We start from the raw sequence: 11,492 nt of genomic DNA, 5'->3' as shown, positions 1-11,492 counted from the left end.
AATGATTCACATAAATACAGTTAAAATTAAATGGGATGTGTCCTATTTAATTTATTTGCATTCAGTGATGCTCTGGAATCTCGGCAGTGACAAATATTTTGTCCAAGCAGAAGCTTCTTAGGAGCCGAAGATCTGCATCTGACACGACAAATCCAGCTACAGTCATAAAGAACCTTAAATCTTGCTCCTGCTGACTGGTGCTACCGCTAGGCTAATGCTAGCATGTTTATTAGCTGCTCTTGATAGTCTGTCATGTGGTTACGCCTAAACATGTAGAGACAAGACCTATATATATATTAAAAAAAAGTTATTCTCCAGCTTTATAAACGGATATTTTCTTTAAATGTCATAAAATTTAATTATCAGTGTTTCAACTGCTTTCTGTGCAACTACATGAGCAGTTGTCTGGGTTTCACAGAGGCAGTGCCATCTCTCTTTTACTGTGATTTGATGYGTGTTTGTAMGTTTTTATTGGTTGTAAAAATTGCAGATGCACAACTCACTGCACTGTGTAATAGATAAAACCACAGATTAAACCTACATCAGGAGTTGTATTTAGTCCTGGAAAACATTTGCTGGGATTGGAAACATGACTGATATTTACGACATCCATAAAGGAAGAAAAGATTGCCTTAAGATCTTTTAAATTTGTCATCTAGATTGTGAATCCCCACCTGCTGAAGGACCTCACTGAACGAGGACTGTGGAATGAGGATATGAAGAACCAGCTGATTGCTCAGAACGGCTCCATCCAGGTAAAACTAAATATTTTAAAAAATCAGCAAGAAAATGAGATTTATTCTTCAAGAAACAGATTTTTATAACATGCTCTCACTTCTTGCTTAGGACATCAAAGAGATCCCAGATGATCTGAAGCAGCTCTATAAAACAGTTTGGGAAATCTCCCAGAAAACCGTCCTCAAGATGGCAGCAGATCGTGGCACCTACATCGATCAGAGTCAGTCTCTGAACATTCACATCGCTGAGCCAAACTACGGCAAACTCACCAGCATGCACTTTTACGGATGGAAGTTGGTACGTCKGGACCCAAAGGACAAATACTCAAGAGTATCAGCAGGAACTCCTCATAATCCTTGTCCTTTCTTGCCTGCAGGGCCTGAAAACCGGCATGTACTACCTCCGAACGAAGCCCGCTGCCAACCCGATTCAGTTCACATTGAACAAGGAGAAACTGAAGGAGAGCCAGTCAGCAAAGAGGCTGGAGGAAGAATCTAGAGAGCGCAACACAGCGGCCATGGTCTGCTCCTTAGCCAACAAGGATGAATGCCTGATGTGTGGCTCCTAAGACGAGGATCGAGTCTCTCTATCGCCATAATCATTGCAGATTTATATTTTTGGAAAATACTTAGTGTTTTTAATGTTTTCTTTTTAAACATTAAAATACAGTTATTTAATGTTTACAGTATTTTTTTTAAATCATAAAAAAATGTATAGTGTGGGTCCATATTGTGTACAATTAATAGGATTTTATGAATTAACATTTTACTTAGTTATCAATGCTTTTTTTTTTTTTTTTTTTTTTTTTTTGAATGAATTTCAGGTTGATCTTTGTTTTAAATGAAATCAGCCATCTGGCATTAAATGTTATGGATTCTAATAAAGATATTTAAAAAAATCCGCAGGTCATTTTTTTACTACTGCAATAAAACATTTTAGTTTTTTGTTTTTTATACACTTACAATAGGGGTGGAAATAAATATGTAGGGTTTTCTATTTTCAAAATCAACAACTTGTAAGTTTGGGTCTTTTTTTATTAAATTGCTTTGCTTTTATTAAAACAGTTATAATTTTTCTATTTGTATGACAATAATAAAAAAAAAGTAAATAAAAATGGTGGGAAAAAAAGGCGTGGGTAATGTGTATGTTCTGTACTTTAAGCACATTTTCTTCCATCTTTGCTCAGATTTTTTTGGCAGCTGCCTCCTGATCCAATGATTATAAAAACACAAAGCCCTTTGTTAAAAACATTTTGAGTTGGTTTGAACCGACTAAACCAAGGCTGACATGAAACAAATCGAATGGAAGCAGAATATGTTTCTTATCCAAAAAAWATATATAAGGTAATATCGCAAGTGTTTTTCCAGTGAAGGAGAACGTAATGTGCCCTGGGACAAATGACRCAGCAGGTGAAAGATTAATGACTCTGTGTGCTGGTTCATGCCCCGGAGGGGAAAACGGTGCTAAACAAGCAGGGACCTGCATCTTTCACACTGTTGCATAAACTACAGAAAATCCGCTTAATGAAAAGAAAGTGAAGGAACATATCTGTGAATCCAGTCATCTGATAAGTTACAGCCCAGTTAACGGGGAAGAAACAAATTTCATTTCAAACAAAACCTGAAACCAATTATATTCAAATCTTTCACCAATAAAGAACCTTTAAAGGAATGGTCTTTAGGAAAAAATAAAAAAAACATAATGACATCTTACAGTTGAAATGCTCACAACTTTTATTGGCCTAACTGGTACATTTCAATCTTTATTCAACACTAATCTGCTGTTACTGTTAATTCAGCAGGTAACCAGACTTCACAATAGAAAAACTACATGTAGTAAAGTTTAACAAGGTTGTTGGTTATAACAACAACAAAAAAGCTGTAAACTAATTCAGTGCGACTAGTGTGAAAATAATTTCAACAATTTGTTCTAGAAACCAAAAATKTAATGATTTAGTTGGATTTTCAACCCTGTGGACGTGCTGATAAATGCGCTAATGGCGGAGAAACAGCTTGCTGTTCAGACGTCATTGGCAGGTWAGCCTTAGCATCTTAATTGAATGCTTATAAGAAGAAGTCATAATAAAAAGAAACTACTCCTTATATTAGTTTTAGGGTTTCAAAGTGTTAATGGTTTGTATTTACCAGTGATATAAATCTAACCTCAAATGTACAGAAACCAGGGATTTATCAGATTGCAGTTAATATTTTTAGTGTCGTGCGTTGACACTGAAAATATGTTGAATATTGAACGGATCTGACTTCCTTTAATGCCCAGCGCAGGTTTCTTTCCTCAGCGGCTGAGATGCTGAGGCTCATGGGAAGTGGTAGGGAGGATTATGAAAGGCTAACAAAAGAAGAGACATTTCAAAAATAATGTTCAGTCAATATGGCAATTGCAGTTTTCAGCAACAGTATTGTAAATAAAAAATAATTCTGCCCAGAATATAAAATGTTAGTGATAAATAGGATATTCATTTACTTTCTGTGTGATCCTGTTTCCTCCTTTGGGTCAAATCCCTGCTTAGCTGAACTTCAGGTTACTTTTTTATGCATTAGTCTATACAAATGTAGGCTATATACAGTCTTACAGCTGAAAACATCTGTATGTACAGTGATATTCATCTACTGAGCCTTTTTTCTTTTTAAACTTCTCAAATTTTCCRGTTATCAGAGACCCGTCATGGTTTTACTGGTGTGCCGTCAATCGATCCTTCCCCTTCCTGTGAACCAAAGCCGGTGTCGTTGGAGCCGCTGCTCCCTGTTGGAGACTGAATCGSTTTCTTGTTTCCGGTTTTCTCGTCCCCCTTGGTTACGCGAGATCTTTCCACAACATTACCCTCGTATTTCTTTCCCTTCATCCATCCTGCCTCGTCTGGTTTTTCTTTCAGCTCCATGTTATTGAACTTGTTTATCATTTTCTTCGCATCTGTTGTTTCAAAACTGYTTTTGCTGCTCTCTGTGTGTTCAGGTCTGACCTCTRTGAGATTTTCTGTCACYTGGGGGTCAATCTCTCCTTCCCTTTTATCCTCCTTGCCCTGTATGCTCTCGACTTTCACMKTTTCTTCTACTCTAATAAAACCYGTCCCTTCTGAGAAGTCCTCTTTCACTCCATTATCATCTTTGTTTACTTCTACAAGCTCTGCATGTTCAGTTTCTTTCCAATCCCCCAGCTCTGTTTTCGCTCGTCCCTCTTCCATTTTCACCACCTCGCAGTCTGCCGCCTTATCCAATTCTTCTTCTTCACTTTCATCCACCTGATCCAATTGTGCAGCTGTGTCCTGCCGCGCCTCCGAATCGGCCTTCCTGTCATCGGCCCCTTCCTCTTTCTGGTGAACTGTCACTTTAAGCGATGTGCTTTTGTCATCTTGCCTGCTGTTAAAACCTCTGAAGTTATTCTTGGCACCGTTGATGTATTTCCCCAGCACAGAAGAACYGTCCGTGGTCAGCGCGTTGTTTGCAGCGTGTCCGTCGGTCATCAGAAGCTGCTGGATAGCTTTCATTTCTAGATGCATCCTGGAGACCGCCTTGTTCAGCTCTGTGATTCGGTTACCGATATCTAAGGGGAGAAAACACAAATCACATCACAGTAATTGGGTTTGCTAGCGGCAAATTTAGCTGGGAACTTTCCTTTAATAGGAAAGGCTAACGCTATGGATATTTGATTATGCAGGCTTCACACTGTAATCATCACAAATTAAGGTTTCTGTTGATCACCGTGATTTAATTTCAAGGCTCCAACACATCTTTAATTTACGAATTTTATATTTTTCCAGATTCAAACCTCTAGATTTGTTTTGGGAGGTTTCAGAAAAAAGAAAATTCTGAAAGTTTGAGTTGAAAATAAAAATAGCAGCTTAAATGGCAATCTAGCCTCATCTACAGGATCCACCAACCATGAAACATTTAATTTTGTTTTATTTAAAACCTAAAATAATGATGAGTAAACAGTTTAGATCAAATTATGATGTGGCAAATCAAAGTTGTCAGTTCCTTGTCAGATCTACGACRTACAAAAGCAATCTCTAAATACACTAAGAACATATTTTTGGGAGAATATAAATTATTTTAAAGATGGCCACAGCAATGTTATAAACATTATTAGAGAAGTTGTTTATGGTCGAAGGAAGCTGCAGGCSGGACGTCTCAACGTTTTAYGAGACATCGTGTGGACATTTAAAAAACAACAACGGAAAAATCCAGTTACAAAACGGCACAGAACTGGKTGGTTTCTCGGAACAAAACATCTTGGCGGATTCTGGGAATCCAAATTAATTTCTACACACAAGATAAAGCAGAAAACKGATGTGATCTTTGGGCTCTCATGAGTTACCACATTAGAACAGAACATTTTCCCCGAGTTAAAATCCCAGCATAGACTCAGAATAACCTCCTTGTTAACGGACACGGGTTTCAGCGCATCCACGAATGCATGTTAAAGTTTTAACATCCGTCTTACATAAGCTCGCTGTTCTCAGGCCTAAATATGGGATGCACTGAACTGAGCTAAAGTGCAAAACTACGTGATGGTTTGATGAATTAAAATTGTGGAGATGTTTGCGGAAATCGTGGACACTGCCTCCTCCAGGCTGAGGAGGATGGGAACAGTCTGCCTTGTTACAAACTATATTCATGGAACAATAATTTATAGTCTAAGCTCCTGGTTGGAGTGTTGAAAGAGAAACTTTTTGATATCTGAAGTTAATTATAAGTTCATTAAAATCTACAGCAAAGAGTTCTCAGCTTAATTTGACCTGAAAATATTAAATAGGCTAAATAGCAAGGCAGTTCAATTTCACCACTGATGTGTCATCGCTTGTTGGAAAACAGAAACTGGAGTGAGCAATCTTGATTTCCAATAAAAAAAATTAAAAAAAAAGGCACGAGGCATCTAATTGTCCTTTCAGTCTATGCCAAATACAGAATAGCCTATTGTGTTTGACTGCGGCTACCGTCTGATTGRTCGTCAGTGTTTTTACTTCTCCCACCACATGTGAAGCATTAGMTTAGTACAACTTATTCAATCTGAACAACATGTTGAAACTAGGGCACCTTTTTAAACTATTCTGCTGACTAAAGTTGTTGAGATAAATGTGCTGGTGTTGGAAACGATGYTGGTCAGGACTAGATCAGAGATCGGATCTCCCAGAATCCTAACAGAATCACGTCAACCTTGTGTTTTTTTCTCTTTTAATTAACACTTTTTCCCAGTTTCTTGACTTTGAGCACAAKAATTAACTATCATGAACTACGATGCCAAACCCAAATGAAAGTAAAAAAAAAAATTACWTTACCAATGKTTGCTCTTTAAGTCTTAATTATTTCTACCACTCGCTGCTATCTGCTATTTCTTTCCGTTTATTTTTCAAGTTTCTTTTATTATTTTATATAAAAGTGCTTGCTTTTTTTATTAACTAGTGACCACATTAGAGATTTATGTATGAAAAATATTGCACTATGCGTCTTCCCCCTTTAGTTTGCGTCTCTAAGACATTACATTAGCAAATTGGCACAGTCCTCCTCTCTACTTGAGCCAATCAGAAGATGCAGCTTATCGTCATAACATATGCAACTTGCAGAAAGTGTGATACTTTGCTTTTCGTACTGTAAAACWCTGGTATTATTCTACGTCTCACAGAGCATATTATAGCAACTCAACTGTGTTTACATAATGAGTTTGTTACCTTTCCTCTTGGTCTCCTCAAACTCCCTGCGCGCTGACTCAATGTAGCGCTGCACCAGAGCTCTGATCACCTGCTGTCGGTAAGGCAGGTTGTCCTCCGTTCCTTTGTCGTTAGACTTTTTCCAAAGAAAACATTTAATCTAACGCATTTCTTAAAGCAACATAGAAAGTGATTAGCACTGAACACACTCTTACCATAGAGGCTATAGGAGGGTATTTTTGCTCTGAGTTAAAGTTGCAGCAACAGCAGAGACGTTTAAAACCCCCCCTTGAACACAATTTCAGAAAAGAAAAAAAAAAAAAGAAAAGAAAAATCCAGCATTAAAAGCAAAACAAAAACATGTAAAGTGTTGCAGAAGATGTGAGCTCACCTCAGGATGTAAAACACAGCTTTGGGAGAAGGGATGATATTGAAAGGCACAGGCATGGTGAGGCCCTCTCTGAAGTAGCTCAGGTACAGTTTAGACCGGGCAAATTTCCACTCCACGTCTGCATCGTCCTGAAATCACACAAAGGACCTCAGGTGCCACCTTTGACCTTCGTCTTCTACGAAACACAGCCACAGAAGACCTGCTGCTCCGCACCTCTATCTTCTGAAAGGAGTTCGTAATCATGGCAATCAGCATGTTGAGCAGGACAATGACGATAACGAGGGTGAAGATGCCGTACAGGATCCTTCCTACAAACTCCGCTACAACAAACTGCGGCATGTCCACGTAGTCCTGGTTGGCCACACCAAACATGGTCCAGAACAAGAAGTTGAAGGTCTCGTTAAACCTGCGGTGAAGTTGGGCAGCATCGTCAAAATGAGATTGTTTTTATGACACATTGCTTTGGAAATGTTTGCAAGAAAACCGCAGCAGATACGACGCAAATCAGGCTCATGCTGCTGTGTTCACATCAGCACTACGTCTATAGTAAACCTGATCAGATCATGTTCTCACCTGCCGAGATGTGGAGAGATGACATAAGGAACGTAGACATTGTTGATGCCACAGAGGAAGGCCGTCCCGATGATCATCAGTATAAACATGAATCTGTGAAAGAGCGAAGCTTGTTCATGTGATTCGAATCCCCCCCCACACCCCTCTGAGCTGTGCGAATATCCAGATGTAGCAAYGCCGTCACCTCATCATGTCGTCAATCATCTTCCCTATGGAGATCTGCAGCGTTCCCAGCGACTCGTGGGCTGGCAGGATGTAGGCTAACCGGGTGAAGCTCAGCATGCTGGTTACTGCAAACAGCACCTCGGAGATGAGCTGAGGGTCCTCCTGGCGCCAGTCGTCACGGACTTGTWCATAAACACAAAGAGGTCGAGGATGACAAAAAAAAAACCTTTTAGAATCGTTTCGAGGTGTCTTGTATAAGTATTTTATACCTACAAAACTTTACGTTACAATTGTATTTCAATGCTTCTTATTGTGATTTTATGTGATCCGTTGGCACAGATGATTATGAGAGGACGATTATGCAGCTTTAAACGTTTTTCAAAAACAAATAAAACACGTCCTTCATTTCTATTTGGTTTTCTTTAGTCTAAAACCTCTAATTAAAATCCAGTGCACGCAGGACGGTCCCTTTAAAAGTCACCTAAATAAGAGACAATTTATTAAATAAGAGACAATTTAAGCAAAATGTAATCAAAGATAAAGTTGTTCTGTGAAAGCCAGTTATGATCTGACAGAGCCATTTTGAAGAGATAAAATTAGCAAAACATTCACCATCTACTTTAGCAAAGCTGATAAACAAGCCAAGAGACTTCCAGCTATAATTACACTCAAAGGTGACTCACGCAAGGTGGATATGAATTCAGCTGACACTTTTTACATTTCCATGTGCACAATTGTTATTTATTTTTTAAATGCATTGAGGTTTGTTGTGACGCTCCAAAATGCAAAAAAGTTTTACCAGTTGAAATATTTTTCCCCAAAGCACTTTAGCTGAGTAACTTGGCGCCATTTTCTCACCAGTCTGAGTAAAGTAAATGCACTCGTCACTGTTGCTCTGCTCGTGGCACAGGAAGTGACCTTTGAGCATGATGAGCACGCGTAAGGCAAAGGATGCCAAGTACATGCTCAACACCATCATGTCCAAGCAGTTCCACCAGTCCAGGAAGTAGCTTCGCAAGCCCTCAATCCAGACTTCCTTACACTCGTACCAGAAGAATCCTGCGTGACAGAACATACGTCCCAGTTAGACTGGAGGTGTTAGYTCATGTTAAACYTGACCGAATGGACCTACCAACCACCCACACCATGTGGAACGAGCTGTGCAGAATATTCTGCTGACGGGACGCAAATTTGTCTCGATACATCTCCATAGTTATGGATTCTCCRAGTAACGTGATGAGAAACCACAGGTACGACGCAGAATGAAGCAGAAACTTGATCACAGGGATTCTAATCATTTTTCCCGCCTGCAGGAAAAAACAAGAGGACTGTTGAGCATAAACCACATATGACATCTGTCACTTCTAGTCTTAAAACTCTGCAAGATATGTTAGCGATTTTTATCCGACCTTCGACTTTGGGGCTATCCAGTAGACGAGGCAAAGAAAAGGCATGGTTAGGAAGATCCCAACAGAGACGAGGAGCTTCCAGGCCGTCCTGCTGCCCCTCCACCCTGCCAGGTTTCCACACCAGATGGAAGAAAGAACCTGCTGACAGATCGGATGGGCCACAAACTAACAAACACACAGAGAGAATAAGGTTATTAAGGTAAATAATAGCTTTTTCCACATGGAGCTAACCACGTCCCAACCTGCCCACCTGCTTCTGGTTGTAGTTGACTGCGAGCCTCAGCCGTGACAGGTTGGGGATTCCCTCCTCAAAGGCCTCCTGTTCCAAAGCGTCCTGGCTCTCGTCTCCACAGCTGTTAAGGATCGTGGTGACTTCGCTCTGGTTACGGCACATGCCCAGTAATTCAACGGCAAACTCCTGACAGAGCTGCTCCAGGCCCAGGTACTCAGGCTGCAGGAGAAACAATTTGTTTTTCCAACCAAACAGAGACRAACCRTGATATGCCAAAAGTATTTGGCCCTTGTAGTATTTTTGTTTAGCTTTTTTGGCACAATTTTTTAGCTCAAATAAAGAGAGAATGAGAGACAAAAATATTAATCTTGTAAGTTTTCAAACGATGAGATGGCTCCATGTGGAAAAGGGATAGTCAACCTTGATAAATTATTAATTAACCATGCTGCGTTTATACCACAAGCCACACCCAGGCCTAATTACAGAAAGACATGTTGAACCAAGAAACCACTTAAATACAACCTGTAGGCAAAACTAAAAGGCGAGACATGATGTTCAGATCAGTCAGATCAGTCTGGAACGGGTTGTGAWACCATTTATAAGACTTTGGGACCAACGGTCAACCATCAGTTTGTGACCATAAGTTCAAGCCTACCTGGGTTATGCAGCAGGGCCAAAGCACAGTCTCAAGTCCAACCCWGAATGGCTCCAAAATGAAGGTTTTAGGATGGTTTATTCAAAGTCCAGACTTAAATCSAATGAAGATTCTTTGGCATGACTTTAACATGCCAAAATCAACTGGGAYGAAATTTTGCCACAACRATCTTACAGACTGATTCCTGCCATCGTTGCTMTACCCACTTTTTCCACAGAAAGCCATAGTGATTTGGATAGGGKTTTTTTTTCTCCCAGTATGCAAAATCCTAATTTTTAAAATCCTTTTTTWAATTTACTAGGATTATATTTGTCTGATGTGACGCATTTATGTGTGACAAACCAAGAAAATAAGAGGACATTTTTAAGAGGGCACCTTAAATTCSGGCTCTTTTTGGGACAACTTGCGGAGCTCTCTGCTGAGGCTGAAGGCGCTGAGCATGGCGTCGCTGGAGGTGACGGACAGATAGGCCCGGCTGGCGATGCCACGGTAGGTGTTGATGCGAGACAAGGAGAACTTCAGCAGGTCGTACTGCCGGCCGTTGCGACACTCCAGACAGGCGCAGGATATCTTATGAGGCCAGGGGATGCCGTGGCCTTTCTGAGTGAGCATGGTGACTATTTTATAAAGATCTTTCTGACAGGCAAGGGTCAGAGGTGTGACACCAGGGGCAAACTGCGAGTTGTCAATGGACCGGTCGAAGATGGCTTGAGAGAAGGATCGTACGTCCATCTTGTTGCCTTTCTCCTGGTCCAGGCGGTCCAACAGGCGCTTCACCACCTTGGGCTGGTTTGTGTCCACAGCCACCAGCAGAGCCTCGTGAATCTGCCGRAAGTCAAACTTGACTCCCTGCAGAAGGGCATCCATGGCATCCTCATTGCCCAGGCGGATGGAGAGGTTGAGAGCCTCCCTCCACTGGCGGTCCTCTGACTCATCCAGCTGGCGAATGATGCCATCTCCAGTCCTCAGCAGCCCACACAACAGCTCTATTTTTCCCTCCTGGATGGCGTTGAGCAGCTCCGGAGGGAAGCGCATCTTCTTGTTCATGATCTCTCGCCATTGCTCTGGCTGTGGAGCAACGCAGGCGAGTTACCATTTAGTCACAAATGAACGGTGAATTCAACAGCTAATATTTCATGCAAGTGAAGCCAAGTTTTCTGATAGAATTGATTGACATATTGCTTCTTAAAAAGGAAAACAAGACGGGAATTGAAGCACATTTGCAGCACAAAAAAAAAGCTTAAATCTACCCCTTTTTCCTTGTGATTGCCCATTCTGTAAAGCACGTAAATATAAAGGGACTCACCGTGAGGTTTTCCATTCTTGATGACAAACCAATCCCCTCTTTAACGTTGTGATCCTAAAGCGAAATCCGGGCCAGTCTTTGGAGACATGAAGCAGACACCCACCAACTATTTTGAGCTTCAGAGATGGAGGTGATAGATACCAATAGACTGGTATGTTCACTTTCAATCAGCAAACTGAGCACTGTGGCGATCATGTGCTACCGCCTGACTAGATGGATTCATCATCTTCCATAAACTCAATAACAAAACTGAATGTCCCCGGGGCCAGGGCCAATTAAAATGTAACCTGGTTAAAGTGTTTCATGCTTGGCTGGGCTGAAGGCAAACTGTTTCAAACAGGAATTATCCCTGGTCTCCCCA

At 40.8% G+C, this 11,492-nt stretch overlaps 2 protein-coding genes across 2 annotated transcripts in view; one reads left to right on the top strand and one right to left on the bottom strand.

The window, feature by feature from the left end:
• The window catches only part of LOC103475859 (ribonucleoside-diphosphate reductase large subunit-like), a 7,393-nt gene extending 5,625 nt beyond the window's left edge, over positions 1-1,768 (top strand). The window contains exons 12-15 of the mRNA XM_017308501.1: positions 402-423; positions 660-755; positions 847-1,035; positions 1,115-1,768. Coding sequence (XP_017163990.1) covers positions 402-423; positions 660-755; positions 847-1,035; positions 1,115-1,306 — 499 coding nt within the window. The 3' untranslated portion in view covers positions 1,307-1,768. The remainder of the gene's footprint in view (positions 1-401; positions 424-659; positions 756-846; positions 1,036-1,114) is intronic.
• Positions 1,769-2,453: 685 nt separating this feature from the next.
• On the bottom strand, positions 2,454-11,281 carry LOC103475764 (short transient receptor potential channel 2-like). Its single transcript, XM_008427623.2, has 13 exons — positions 11,132-11,281; positions 10,201-10,893; positions 9,189-9,389; positions 8,939-9,103; positions 8,662-8,836; positions 8,388-8,588; positions 7,549-7,711; positions 7,365-7,457; positions 7,005-7,197; positions 6,792-6,919; positions 6,616-6,688; positions 6,422-6,536; positions 2,454-4,296 (listed from the first exon to the last, which is right to left on the bottom strand). Exons 1-13 carry the CDS (start codon positions 11,144-11,146, stop codon positions 3,419-3,421), a joined length of 3,093 nt encoding a protein of 1,030 aa, XP_008425845.1. The 5' UTR covers positions 11,147-11,281; the 3' UTR covers positions 2,454-3,418.
• Between the last annotated feature and the right edge of the window lie 211 nt (positions 11,282-11,492).

This window comes from Poecilia reticulata, linkage group LG14, assembly GCF_000633615.1.
Source record: "Poecilia reticulata strain Guanapo linkage group LG14, Guppy_female_1.0+MT, whole genome shotgun sequence".
Lineage (NCBI taxonomy): Eukaryota > Metazoa > Chordata > Actinopteri > Cyprinodontiformes > Poeciliidae > Poecilia > Poecilia reticulata.
The sequence above is the reverse complement of the archived record's forward strand: the minus strand, read 5'-3'. Positions and strand labels throughout refer to the sequence as shown.